This window comes from Ostrinia nubilalis, chromosome 1 (assembly GCF_963855985.1).
Source record: "Ostrinia nubilalis chromosome 1, ilOstNubi1.1, whole genome shotgun sequence".
Classification (NCBI taxonomy): Eukaryota; Metazoa; Arthropoda; class Insecta; order Lepidoptera; family Crambidae; genus Ostrinia; species Ostrinia nubilalis.
In genome coordinates, this window is record NC_087088.1 from 16,866,141 (window position 1) to 16,881,669 (window position 15,529).

At 37.8% G+C, this 15,529-nt stretch overlaps 1 protein-coding gene across 1 annotated transcript; it reads left to right on the forward strand.

Annotated features, from left to right (window-relative positions):
* Positions 1–4,148: 4,148 nt before the first annotated feature.
* LOC135076428 (saposin-like protein 11) lies at positions 4,149–5,654 on the forward strand. Its single transcript, XM_063970898.1, has 2 exons — positions 4,149–4,212; positions 4,401–5,654. The coding sequence occupies exon 2, from the start codon at positions 4,406–4,408 to the stop codon at positions 5,609–5,611; it is 1,206 nt and encodes a 401-aa protein (XP_063826968.1). The 5' UTR covers positions 4,149–4,212; positions 4,401–4,405; the 3' UTR covers positions 5,612–5,654.
* Positions 5,655–15,529: the final 9,875 nt, after the last annotated feature.

Consider the following 15,529-nt stretch of genomic DNA (forward strand, 5'->3'; position numbering starts at 1 on the left):
AAGTTTTATAAAAGTTTGATAAAACTTGGGAGTTGATCGAAAAAACCGAAAACTTTATTAAATTTTCGTGCCAAATGTCAATGTCAGTAAGTAAAACGTCACAGCTGCCAATTTTTTGTTTTTTTTTTCTGCGATTTGTCTATGATTTTACATGGTCCATCAAGTTAAATCACCAAAAAAGCTGTTTTCGTTCATTCTTTTTGTATAGTCTGTGGAAAGAAAATATTAAACTCTGTTTTAGCTATCAAAGGTTTATAAACGATTATGAATAACGTTTTTTATCAGAGGTTTATAAGAGTGTTTTAAGCCTATCAAACGTTTTAGCTAATGTAGGTTTTAAACCTATATTAGCATTTTATTATGAATAAGACCGTTATTATTTAATTTACTTACATCTACATATTAGGTGGATTCAATGGCATCTTTTAGGATTCGTTTACAGTTAGTTTTGTGAATAGTTTTTTTTCTCGTGTGTTGTCTTCACTGAAAACAATATAATATAGGTACCTACCAGCACGGTAATAATATCATACAGTATTGTAACTTCATATAAACAGACGAAACGAGAACTTTCTTTCGAAATTCAAATCTTGGTATGCGCTCGGTATGCAAAAGTCGGGGGTGTCGCGAATGTGCCGAATGGACGTCGGTGGCCAAGTGTTAAAAATGACAAAACTGATTGAATTTGACTGACCGTCATTTACGGTCAAATTGGTCAAAAACTAGTCAAATTGTCATTTTCAGTCAGTATGATTTGAAATGAAAATTATATTGTATCAAACCAGCTTTTGTCCACGACTTCGCCCGCCCGAAATTAAAGTAACAGATCATTATGATTATTAAAGTTTCGAAATTATTTAAGTAGTTTTTACTAAATTAAATCTACTAATCAAACATTTTCAATCTATTCCATTCCCAAAGTAATTTGTTTGTCTAACTAAATAAAAAAATACAATCGCAAAACTATATAGAAATTCTAAGTAGGCAGATGTAATTAAACTGGGTACTGTAGGTGGGCAGCCCTATCGCATGTTGTCATACTGTGACGTACCGCGCGACTGTTGACATTTATTTCAAAAATATGGCCGAGTTGGAATACTGTATAGATAGTATTACCGTGCTACCAGTGTTCTAACTAATGACCTAGTTCTCTCTCTACTAATTCAACAAGCTATCCATCGAAGGTACAAAAGACACTATATTTTGCTTACTTCTGTTTATTATTCTTTGACATCAGGGCGAATGCGGTCTAAGCATTAGCGCATAAGCTTTTTGCTATTGGTTCACTGGACATTTTACCGAGTCCGAGGTTATTATGTGTAATGATTTATTTGTACGTAGCCAATGGGAAATGCTATTTTTTAATTCATATTTCCCTTTGAACCAAGCGAAATAATTGAAATTGTTTCAACCGTAGTAACCGTACCCAGTCCCCTACGTATGCATGTGTGGATTTCATCTTTATGCTGAGAAACTGAATATTTTTTTTTTACAAAATCAATCATTTGGTAAAAAATTACCTCATGTTGTCAGCAATTAGTGATATTTTCTTTCTCCTTTTTGGAATGCGATTTTTTATTATTATTCCATGGCTAATGATTATGTTATCTGTGCTATTTTTAAGGACGCCCGCCAGGCGATGTGGAAATTATTGGTAGAGTGAACGTCCTCTGGCTCAAATGATGATGATGATTGATAAGATTTAATAATATGTTGAATTCATATAATAGAGTGCACTTTATTATGGCTGAAAACAAAAGATAGGTATATTAAGATATAATAGTTAATTATGAGAATATAGTAAGTAACATTTCTTCAAGAAACTTAACGCTACAATCGTAAATTAAAATGAAAACGGGTTTTCAACAAAAAATGGATTTTCACAAGAAACGTTGTGTAATAATTAGCCTCCCCTTCCGAAATGAGGAAATTAAATTGTAAATTCCTTTTATTTAGGTTCGTTAATTTTGTCCCGAGGGAGTTTGTATTGTAATACCCCATCTTGGGTTTATACTACGAGAAATTTTCCTGTAACAAATGGCAGTATTATAGTAGGGTGAATTTGTATTAGTGAATACTTAAGGTTTCGCCGAACATATTATACCTACTTTTATTAAGTGTCGAATAAAGATTGTATTCATAATAATTTTGCAATACATCTGTTTTACAATTACAGTTTTTACAGTACATTTTACAATATAGATTTTTTTTTACCTATCGCAATATGTAGTTATGTATATGTCACCGTAAAATTGTGAATTCCGTCAGATTATAATCTGACGTAGTTAAATTACAATCTAACCTAACCTAACCCACTGTTAGTTTACAATCTAACGCGTTATATTATAAACTGACAAAGTTTACAATTTCACGTTGACATATACAAGTCACAAACAATGTACCTAATGTAAAATTCTAAATATTATGTTACAAAGATATTTTTATCATTTCTTCCGTTGTCTTTATTTTGATATTTAATTTATAATGCTTTTATATAAATCTAAGATAAGTTAAGAAACTTCAAGTTTCCATAACAAATGAATTATCTGATTAATAATGATTAATGACCAATCTTGAAGTCGATATTACCTAATTAATCCATGTTAATAAAATACATTACTAATGTATGTTCCAATATTCCTAGATATAATACATTCAAACGATTCTAATCTAGTGCAAACCAATTTTTGTTTTTAATCTAATAATAAATCACATAATATTAGGTAATAGTAAGGAGATTTTCAAAGAAATGTAACAATGCGAGTACACCTCAATGGACATCAAGCTTCACGCTGTAGCATTATAACAATGGTAAAAAGGTTACTATTTTTTAACAAAATTACTGATGTACCTATGTGGCAACTGTCTCACGTATAAGTTATACAATTAACTATGCTTCGTGTTTGATCAACGGTCGTGTGTCTTTGAACATTGCATGAGAGTCGAGGAAACGTTTGAAACTCATTTAATTAATGTGAATTTTGCACTATTCAAACAACTCCAGAATCGCTGGGGAAGTTAGAGAATGTAACCATGGAAGAAAAATAAAGAAAATCAACGTGATTTAAATTAACCCTAGAGACATTGGTAACAGAGTTACCGGCCTTAACACTACAGTACACGCGCCCCTTATTTTACACCAATACACGCGCGGCCTACTCTGGTAAGCCATTTTAAAATCACTGTAAATCAGTTTGTAAGCAATTTATGAATAAAATTACTATGTAAATAATAAAAGTGTTTATTATAGTTCTTTTATAATCAACGTTTCTTTATAAAACTATTTAGGATCAAACAATATAAACGGATTTAAAATTTGTAAATTTTTTGGACCAAAATTGCACTCTGAGATCCATGTTAGCGAAAAAATTATTTACTGAAAAAATATGATTTGTTTTTTATCTTTCATAGTATTCAAGACTTTCTACTGCCTGGTACATGGGGTAAATCCATTTTTTGCAAGTCTTCCATATTTTTTTTGTCGAGTGATTTCGGGCTTTTGAGTGGACCCGCAGTTTTGACGGCCAATTTTAGAAAAATGCGCAGACGCTAGCGACCCAAGCTTTACTGGCTTATTGACAAATTTAGTAAACGAGGCTTTCTTGGAATGACAGCTCTCTGGCGCAAGTTTTTAAAAAGTTATAGCGTAAAATGTTACCCTGGTCTACTATAGTAGGCCACGCGTGTACTCTAGTGTTAAACTAAATAGATCATGTGCTGTTATGAGTTCATACGAACACATAAAATACATAATGTAGCTGTTATAATAATAGAAACATACAGGAGCTGGAATAGGTCGCTACCAACTGGTTAGTCTGGAAATCATTCGGGGAGACCTATATTCAGCAGTAGGCTGTGGCTAAAATGATGATGATAACTAATAAATTATATGAGTCTTGATCGATATGCTCATGTTCATCAAACTTGCATATAATCTTCGGACATGTGAAATTTGAAATCGCAACCAATTGCATTTGAAAAGGATCTATATGCTTGCAATAAGTGACAATTCATTGTTTATAACATCGGATCTACTACAATCGCGGACGTGTCTAATCTAAAGCAGTAAATTGAGGGCTTATCAGTGATGGATTAATGGATAATAAAAGATTATCTGCAATTAATTATCCTTGTCGAGAAGTGATAATAATTCATATAAAATGCATAGCAGACGCCATTTCAGCATAGTTTGGTAATAACCAACAAAAACAGGTATGTTGATAAACTTAATTCTTTAGTAGCATTAAATTCTTGATTCAGATCATTTGCAATAAAGTTTTAGAAAATCTATTAGTATCAAATTCTTGACTAAAATCATCTGGAATAGTCTTAGAAAATCTTAAAATAATAGCCTTATAGTTCTTCTTTCCCTTGTTTGTAATTTTTTAATTATTTTGCAGCAGACATGAAGTTCCTATTAATCGCTGCTGCCGTAGTCGCCGTTGCTGTGGCAGGCCCCACTCGGTTCCTGCCGATCCATGTTGGCCCCGCCATCGTAGAAGACCAGTTCGCGCCCATTCACATTGGCCCCGCCGTCATCCCCGACGGACAATACCAACCTATCCATGTTGGACCTGCTATAATTGAAGAACCTAGCATCGTACCTTCCCCTATTATTATCGATGATGGACACATCGTGCCTTCCCCTGTGATCGTCGACGATGGACCCATCGTGCCTTCTCCTGTCATCATTGATGATGGACCCATCGTGCCCTCCCCCGTCATCGTCGACGATGGTGAGTTCCACCCAATCAATGTTGAGCCAGTCATCGTCGAAACCCCCGCTGAGAGCCCCACCAGTGCTCCTCTGGTGCAGATCATCTTGAACATCAACACCGCCCAGATTGCCCCTGGTCAAGCTATCAGCATCGAAGGAGCTGAGCCCGTTGTTCCTGGACCCATCACCATTGTCGGCCAGCCTGAAGTAGTCCCTGGACCCATCTCCATCGTCGACCAGCCTGCAGTGGTTCCTGGACCCATCACCATCGTTGACCAGCCTGAAGTGGTTCCTGGACCCATCACCATCGTCGACCAGCCTGCGGTGGTTCCTGAATCTATCACCATTGTAGACCAGTCTCCAGTGGTCCCTGCACCCATCACCATCGTTGACCAGCCTGCAGTGGTCCCTGCACCCATCACCATCGTTGACCAGCCTGCAGTGATTCCTGCACCCATCACCATCGTCGACCAGCCTGAAGTGGTCCCTGGACCCATCACCATCGTCGACCAGCCTGCAGTGGTCCCTGGACCCATCACCATCGTCGACCAGCCTGCAGTGGTTCCTGCACCCATCACCATCGTCGACCAGCCTGCAGTGGTTCCTGGACCCATCACCATCGTCGACCAGCCTGCAGTGGTTCCTGCACCCATCACCATCGTCGACCAGCCTGCAGTGGTCCCTGGACCCATCACCATCGTCGACCAGCCTGCAGTGGTCCCTGCACCCATCACCATCGTCGACCAGCCTGCAGTGGTTCCTGCACCCATCACCATCGTCGACCAGCCTGCAGTGGTTCCTGGACCTATCACCATCGTCAACCAGCCTGCAGTGGTCCCTGAACCTATCAACATTGTTGACCAGCCCAGCCCTGTCATCATAGTGGACGCTTAAGATCTGTATGGGTCAGGTAGTAAATAAAATTATACTTAACTCTCACATCTGATGGTTTTTTTTGTTGGATCCCCAAAAACGTCTAACCGAAGTTTATAGTCTTAATTTTCAACAACACAAAGGAATAGATTTACATAATAATTTGGATAGACTTCCAAAAACCATGCATACTACCGTTATAATACCAGGTATAGACTATAGGAAAGACAACTACCACATTCATAAAAATAATGTCAGAACAAAGCTTCGTTCTGGCAGCTAGTTACAAGAACCGAAGCAGATAATTTTCTCAATAAATCAGACCTAGACAAACAGCCCACTTCCATAAGCTCTTTAATCTCTTTCCTATTACGGCAAGTACAGAACAATAAATATCTGACAAAATGCGCATCTCTATAAATAACAAGGATGGAGTAATTGACACTAAGTCGTTATTAAGCCAGGGCAATATAGAGGATGTACAAACTGGGCGTTCTAGACGCGAGTTCGAACTCTCTTCCAACTACAAGATGTTGTATTTAGTTGTTTTTGTAGCTTAAAATGAAGCTAGAAGTTGCTAGCTTAGACTCTAACAGACAAGTATGTCATGATTGTCAAGCGAAAGATTTGAGAGATGTTTACATGGTAAAATATGAAGTTCATTATTTTATCCAATAATTCGAATCGACGCACATACATTGATTGAAGTCACTGTCATTGGTTAATCTACAGGTGTTAGGTAAATGGGTATATGAGCCGACACTAGCCCATGTTAACATGGTCATATAAATGGTATGGTGAAGTCAGAAAATTGATATCTTCATTTTAATTATTATAATTTTCATACAAATCGGATTTAATAAAATTTATTATGTATGAAAATTAAAAAAAATAAAATGATGATATCAAATTTCTGACTTCACCATACCATTTATATGACCATGTTAACATGGGCTAGTGTCGGCTCATATACCCATTTACCTAACACCCTGTATATTAATATTATAAATGCGAAAGTAACTCGTCTGTTTGTCTCACTTTCACGCCTAAACCACTGAACCCATTTTGATGAAATTTGGCATAGAGATAGTTTGAGTCCCCGGGAAAGGACATTTATTAGAATAGTTTTTATCCCGGTTTTTGAAACAGAGACGCGCGCGATAAAGTTTTTCTGTGACAGACAAAAATCCACGCGGGCGAAGCCGCGGGCGGAAAGCTATTATATAAATCACAAAATATGCTAATGTTAGAATATAAATGAGCTTCAAACTAAGATACGTATTATACTGGTCACTAGTTCTCGAAATGGAAGATAATTTTTATACCATCCCTCGACCCCATAGTACTGGAAAAGTGCGTGCCAAAACGCCGAATCTGTAAATACCCTTAAGCCTCTTACGTAGTACAAAATAATGGTTTCGTACGCGTAATCGCATTACTGGAAACACACTCGAATTGTGCTCGTATAGGATAATTGTAATGGGAATTTGGCGCGTTTTGAACGCGGTGTAAACTTAAATACCGTAATTTAGGGGGCCTTTGTTCTTAACGTCCTATGTTTATACTGCGAAATGCTGTCAATAACCTTTTGATGGCAAAACTATGAAGCGAAATGGAAGCTATAGGGATGAAATGGTTAGTAATTTCACGGAATGCATTAATTACAATGTAACGCGCTATGCAGAAACATGTTTCTTTCTTTTCAAAAATTAAAGGAATATTTTCTTCGAGTAAAATTTTCTATCTTCAGGTGGCATTACAAAATTTCACCCTGTATATACCTATGCATTATAGATAGATAACACTTTATTTTACACCACACATAACAAGGAAAAAAAGGAACAAATACACAAAAGAGACGTTAACATGTTAGTTTTGGAAATAATTCCACGTTAAGATTTAGGTTGTTACAAAAACTCCCAAATTAAGCAGAACTTGACGTGTTATTAGGTATGTAGATATAATCACGACTAAGACTACGACAACTATAAGTATAAAAGTAGGCGCACACCGTTGATTTTTAGTTGGCTGATAGTTGTGCCCGATTTCAAATTGTATGAAGAATCGGCCAAATTGAACCGGCGTAGTGTGCGCACTCCCATACATGCCCATACTGATCAACTGCCCGACTAAACTATCGGCCGACGAAAAATCAACGGTGTGCGCCTACTCTAACAAATAAACGTAATTTCAGATAAGTAACATACTTGTGAATCCTTTAACTTCTGCCAGCAAAGTTATGCCTGGACCAAGCTATCTTCCAAAAATATCTTAAACTGTGATTTATTAGGTACAATTTCTTAAAAACAGTTCAAAATGAAGGATCGTTTGTTCGATCTACTTAATGGAGTGGGTCGAGTCAAATTAAAGAAACGACAAAATTAGGTTGCGATGGAATCGCTTCTTTTTATAGTAATGAAGTTATTTAATATCCTGAAGAACGGCGCTCTGAAACCTTTTGAGTGGCAGCAACTGAACGTACCTGCTTTATGAAATGTGATTTTTCTTAAAACTAATTTTAAAATATTATTTTGCATAGAAATCTAATATTCAAGAATGTTACGGAGTAAGTTTTATTGCTGGAAAAAGCTTGTTTATTTTACAAAAACACTAACTAAACTAAATCACAGATACACCACTATCTTATGTCAATCAGTAATTTACTGTAAAAAGTTAACAATAAACATCAGCAAAATGATTAGTGTTGACGTTTTTTACAACAAACACAATTTTTTTCACATTTTGATCTAGCCTTGGCTAGAATCTAAAGACTCGTCGTTTTGTCCAATCTCCTGAAAAGTTGCTAAAATTACTTAAGTACGTGGTGATGGTGGTGGACCGGTCTATGTGGAAATCCTTGGGGGAGGCCTTTGTCCAGCAGTGTACGTCTTTCGGCTGAAACGAACGAACGAACGAACGAACGAACGTGGTGATTACACAACGATAAGTCACTTAATTAGCTTGCAGACATTTGGCATCTGAAGTGTGTTTCGTCCCTATCTCACCCAGCCTACTCTAAATGCTCTCCTGAAAAAATATCCGGGCCATTTGTTTATTTTATGGCCAATCAGCTGTACACAGGAACTTTCCGCCGCAACTATATTAATTTAACGTTTGTTTATGCGCCGTGTCGTTTGTTTTATTGCTTAGATCGTCCCGGCCTCAGCCGCTGATTAAACACACGCTTGCAGGGACCGCTGCCATATTGCGGCACGCCCAAGTTTTAAGCTGAAGAGAAATGTTAATATTATTAACCCTTCCTACAGACTGAATTGACGACCGATCAGCAAGGTTCTGGAGTGGAGGCCAAGTACCGGAAAGCACAGCGTAGGACGTCCACTCAGAAGGTGGACCGACGACCTCATAAAGGTAGCAGGAAGGCGCTGGATGCAGGCTGCCACCTACCTACCGGCCACTGTGTAAATCATTGGGGGAGGCCTATGTTCAGCAGTGGTCGACCTATGGCTGAAATGATGATGATGATGAACCCTTCCTACAGCAATACAATACAATACAGTATCATCAAGCCATGTCCACTGCAGGGTAACAACTCTACCGTTTTTATTAGAGGCAAATGGAGGTTTCAGCCTACACTCTCCACGTGTCCAGTTGTTCTTCAGTCGCATCAACTTTTATGACATCCATGCGTAGTGTGGAAGTGGTTAGGCTTACTGCCATACTGTTGGTCTGATGTTCAAGCACTTTTATATGACGTAGACCTACATATTTCATTCTACATTTTCTACATTTCGATAAAATCCTAAAACAGGATGTCGCCATACCTCAAGGTAAACGCGAAGATCAAATAAACTTAGCCTCGAACTGCACTCGAGTGCAGCGAATCGAAGGGAAGTTCAAACGGGCTGAAATGGGACGCTCTGTCCCAGGGGACGTAAGATATTGAGTCATGCGCTGTACGCGTGTCACCTGCTTTGAAGCATCTAACACCGTTTGTAGGGAAAATGCCTTTGCGAAAAACCCAAGGTACAAGCACATGGAGAGATACCAAGAGCTTCCTCGTTGTGTATAAAAAAAGGGCAAACGCTAAGAGTGTTGCCAATGTTGAATTGCTTAAACTAACTGGTTCCATCGAGAAGTTTTGTCTTGTAGGATGATGACCAGTATAATCAACCCAAAGTTGGGTTAACTTACAACAATAATAACGAATATAGAAGCGAGTCTACATTACTGCCTACTTAACGCGTTTACCGTCTTTTTAGATCGCTCTCGGTCATCCCCATTTCCATTCCCAGCCAGAAAGATTACAGTCATCAAACACGTGAGGTGTTAATAATGTCCCGTTTTTTTCAAATTTCCCAAACTGCGAACATTCAAACCGAAATGTTCCCTATTTACCTTGCACCAAACACGCATGTATGGCACAGTGGCCGATATGCGCCCAGTTTTAATCGCAACGAATAATGAACGGCTGCGCACGGCTGCGGTCTTAGAACAAACCTCGCATATTAAAAACGACGCAAGGAGCGCCAACGGAATTAATTCGGACTACTTTTTAATTACGCAAAGGCAAAGGAATAAGAACGTGCTAATTTTGCTGGAGGATGCAGGGTAATTTCGAAGGAAATTTGTAGCTGCACGACAAAGTGAACAAGTGTTTCAACATTTAACAAAATTGGTGTGTTAGGTTTGCCAACTGGCGATAAAAATATTCTTATAGGCATACTTTTTAGAAGAACTTCGTGTAAGTATTGGTAAATTAAGTTGGCTACAAGCTAGAATCAATTTTATTGTTTTGAAGGGGTTCAATCGAGCCATATGTGAAGCGTCTAGTCTTCATGCAATTTTCCCTATCCAAAGATAAGTTATTTTTGAAGTAACCTTATAATCCACAACGCTGATCCTACGCTTACCTTAGCCAGGCGCTTCGAGCAAAAAAACCTGTGTGTACTGTACATAGGTACTAAAGTATGCGTTAAAATATGTAAAATGATTTCCCTATCTTGTTCACATGACGTTATCTCGTATGACCACCTCGCCGTAGCCGGCGGTAAATAGGTGTTATTACAGCGCTGACATGTGACACTAGCACATAGTTGGCGAACATAGTTGGGAGGGAAGCGAGTTTCAGAAGTTTTGAGTGTAAACGCTACTTGTATAATGACGTGAGATAACCTCAGATGGATATTAAAGCGTTGTTGCGAAAGATTTAATAATATAATCTTTTGTCATCATCTTTGCATAGTTTTTTCTGCAAGTACAGCATTGGCACACAAAGGGTTCATCACAACACAATGAATGGATGAAGTGGCTAAAATTTAAAAAGACAATAATATTATTATTATCATCATCATTTCAGCCACAGAACGTCTACTGCTGAACATAGGCCTCTCCCAAAGATACATCCTAACTCTGTTTACTATTACCAATACCTTCACTGCTGAACACATAGGCCTCTCCAAAAAATATGATTCTAAATCTGTTTTACTCGTATCTGTTACGTTTTCACACTAAAACACTGAAAAATGTTGAAATAGACAGAGATTGGATAGAGAGAGAGATAGAGATAGGTAGACAGGAGCTTTTGTCCTTTTTCTGTAAAAATAATTTATAGTTAGGTGAAATAGGGGATGAAAAGTCATATAGGATACCAATAATTTCCTAATATGAAAATAATTTACAGGTAAGTAGAGACGCGCAATAAAAAGCCTTTCTCTGACACTTATAAAGCCGTAGTCAGAAGCATTATTTAACCACTTCATTGGGTAGGCATTAAGGACGTCGCACATTTATCAACCCGGAAAGGGATGGTAACCGTATCAACTCGAGGCGGTCAGTATTCTTTGTATGAAACTCCATACTGCAACGCACACTTATTCGCACCGTAACGTAAACGCCTCGCCTCGCGATTGACAGTGCGCGAAAGGCGATGACAGCTCGCAAAAGGCGATACGGTGTTGATCCCTTTTCGAATTGATATATCTGCTATGACCTTTATATATCTGTGTCGTATGTATTAGCATAGTTGCGCGGTGTCAGCCACGGTATGGCGGTCGCCGCCGCAAATGCCTCGTCTGCCGGCGGCCGGCTTGGAATGTTGCTACATACCACGTTGCCCTAAGTGTATTAGTAGGTAAATAGGTATTTACTATTGTTAGCTAGCAATGTCAAACTCAGTCCGTTTTTGGTAATGTATTAAATGTAATCGCAATATTATGACAAAACTAGAGCTAGGTAGATAGAAAAAAAAAAAAAGTATATTTTATTGACACTTACTACGATTGTTACAAGTTGGGGAAATTCCATGTATTCTAGGGAAATTCTAGGTAGATAAACCAAAGATTGGCTATATCAGGCTATAACCCTGTTGCTAGGGAAGGGCAAAGGTGCGTACATAGACTATGTAAAACAAACAAATAACACGTTATAAAATGTAGATAGTATGTAGTATAAAAAGCTGTAAGACTTGTAACTTGTAAGTATGGATGACGTGTGCTTCACTAAGGCTCAGCCTGAGTGGCATCATCTTACTTTGATTGTAACAAACGTCGAAAACCTGTCAAACTCCATAAAAAATACATCGGTTATCGTTTAAAGTCACGGTTAAAGTTAGGTGGTGTAACCTTAGGCTGAGTTTAACCGTGACGATAACGGTAGCCGGTGCTTTTTATATGGAGTTTGACAGATTTTTGACGTTTGTTAAAGATGGTGCAACTCAGCCTAAGGCTACTAAAATGTATCTGAAGGTAGCTGAACCCCTTGAAACATTATGTTGCACTATTTCTTGAAATTCAACACAAAAAAACTCATTACACATTTCCAGCACAAAAAATGTATGTCTTAACCTCTCAGCCCTCTCAGGCTACAAGCGAATAGAATAACTCAACAGGCTCTGCCTATTATTCCTCGACAGATGAGGTTTGCCGTTCGATTCCCATCTAAATCCAATCCGCTCTGCTTTTAACAGCTGAATTTACATTGCACCTGTGTTGGAATTGGAGTGCTTGATGGAAAAAATATATAGAGGAGACTGGACAAGCACGTGCCAGGACAAGCCTATGGAGTTCCGTAGAAATAATTATTTAACCGATCTGGTTCCATAAAGGACTCTACGCACCAAGCCCGCTTGGTGTCGTTATTTCAAAAGAATCATGTCGACGAGACGACTTGTCCTATGACCTATCTTCTATGACTTTGGCAACATATCAAAAGTACAAATTACTGCTATCTTTATTTATGTTTAGCTTATATTTTAATATCCGTGATGTACCATGTGTGCATACGATCCTATAATCAGTTTTTGAATGAACAATAAATTGATTAGGTACTATACAGGGTGGAATTTTGTAATGTCACCTGGAGGGAAAGTACAAAATTCTACCCTGTATATCTTATCAACCAATTCTCGCCCATATTTAAATAATAACTTGAGGAAGCGTAGCAAAGAGAAAATACGTGCAAATCACATTTCTCAAATTGCTCCGTTTCAGTGGAAACGCACCCTTAATTTGAAAACGGTAATGATTGCAATCAGATGACTTTCTCACTCTCGAATAAAATAAATTGTCATTGGACTCAGTACGGTGCCCTAAAACGTGAAATTCGACGCGGGGAAGCGTTTAAATTTTTCTGGTCGAAAGCCAGCGAGGCTCCCAGTGCCCATCATGATGAATGAAAGGCGATTTTTTTGTTTGGCTAATCAACTTGAAAGCAATAGCTTTTGATTTAATAGAAACCACCGTATAACGAATGGGATTTCGTGAGGTTTTCGCTTCGGATCCGTTTACATTTTGATTAAACTTTCGTATCACGTTTCGGTTTTTGCGAAGCCAATTAATAGTTTGTGATGCTTTTTCTATTTTGATTTGATAGTTAGATCTTTATTAACTAAAGAGAGCTTATTCAGTCAACATTACGTGATATCAACACACTTTTCTTAGGCTTAAAATGTCCTCTACAAAAAGATGTCGTCGGAGAAATCTCCCTTCGTTTTTAAAGAAAACCTTTTCAGGAGGGTAGTTAAAAACCCCTAACTTACAATTAAAAGGCACTAAGTGTGTTTCGTTGAAAGAAGCCTGCCTAATTAACCTGCTTTCCTCTAAGTAAAGGAATCTCAGGGCGAATGGACGGCCTGCGAAAAGTAACAATCATGATGGGTCTTCATTACAGACCACTTATAGAATAGACTCATAACTGTCTGCTACACATTTCTTTCAAGGATAGCTGGAAACTTAATTTTATTTCCTTTCGGGAATGTTACTTGAAACACAATCGATCTTATGGGTTGTAACTTAGAGTTGAGATCTATTTTATGAATAACATTAATTTGGTTTATTGTTTTTTTCCATTCTTATGTTAGCCGCTACGTTAACGCTCTGCTTCACACAGCTGGTTAGAGAGTGTAGTAGATAATAAAATTGATGATAGCTGTCAAATTGTTTGATGGAAATACCTATCCTATCTGTAATCCCCTCGAGATGAGAACTTTATTTTTTGCACTAAAACAACTGGAACCTATAGGAACTATAAATTGGTAGTAAAATAGTATAGTTTTCGATAAATTGCAAAATTAGTTAATGTGACGTCTGTGCAGATATTTATTCTATGCCCTTCATTAAGGCCTAGACACACTTCGCTCTCAGCGTTTCTCTGAAAAGTTTGCGCGAAAGATTTCATGTAAATCTTTGGGAGAAACTGAAGAAACGGAAAAGGTAGTCTTTTCAAGTTGAAAAAATACCCTGAAGCCAATGGTGCATAATTAACTAGTAATGTTTATTTGAAATATTTATGAATTTTTATGAAATCTGATAACATGATAAAATAATAAATTCCGAACGAATAGCGTTGAATAGAGCTTCGTGATTGGTACGTGTGTCACCCTGTGCGTCCACGCGCACTTTGGGACCTCATAGTAATGTTTGTTTATACGGGCGTATAAGACTACGATGGGATACAGTCATTGTATCTTATCAAGTATCCGCGAATCGAGACACAAAAGAAGTCAATTGTTACCGTTGTTGCCGTGGACTGTGGAAGCCTTTAGGGTTTGATGGACTACAGTACGTATAACCTTCGCGTTGTCTAAACCAAAATAATATGCGGTTAATGTCACAGCGACTGGTAACACTAAATAAAAACTTTTCCTTTTCAAAGAAAAACCTAACACGGTCTTAATGACTCAACCTAACATTATTTCAGCGCGGCCAAAAAACAAAATGCCGCGACAAAACACAGGGTGAGTTACGCAAAATAATTCCACCTGATTTACGGGTTTGTTTGCGAGGGCTAATGGTTTAAAAATTAAAAAGGGTCCGCCTGAGCTCGCCGGATTTATCGGTTAATTTGCAAAATGTCTCACGGCACTCGTTACGATTGATTTTATTTCTGGGACAACTGTATTTGGGGTTGTAGGATTTGGAAGCATTAGGTGCTTACTTAGTTTTATTTGGAGATGTTTCGGGGCACGTTAGCAAGTTACAAGTACCTACTTACCTATTGCGATAATGAGAGGTTCACCCACGGTCTTGTAGAATAAATTTTATCTTTGAAATAGACATTGCACGTAGATACCACATTCATCTGGAATACTGTAGGTAAAGACGAGTCGACTGCTCATCATTCCAAATATTGAAATATGTAATATGTATGTTTTTTTTTTGTCTACGACGTCGAAAACCACGCATGTTAACATTAGACTTGATTAGACTAATTTTTTGATGGGATCAGACTTTACCTCGACGAGTTTCCAACTATGTACTGCAACTGACGTTGTAGTCTGACAACTTAGGTTGAGTTGCATTACCTAACTTTAACCGAAACAATAACGATAACCGTTAACGAATTTTTTGTATGATGCTTGACAGATTTTTGATGTTTGTTAAAGTTATAATAAGATGGTGCAACCCAGCCTTATACTTTAGGAGGATGCTGCGGCGTTTTACTTAAAAAATAATTGATGTCATTGTTTCATTGTTCCCTTAA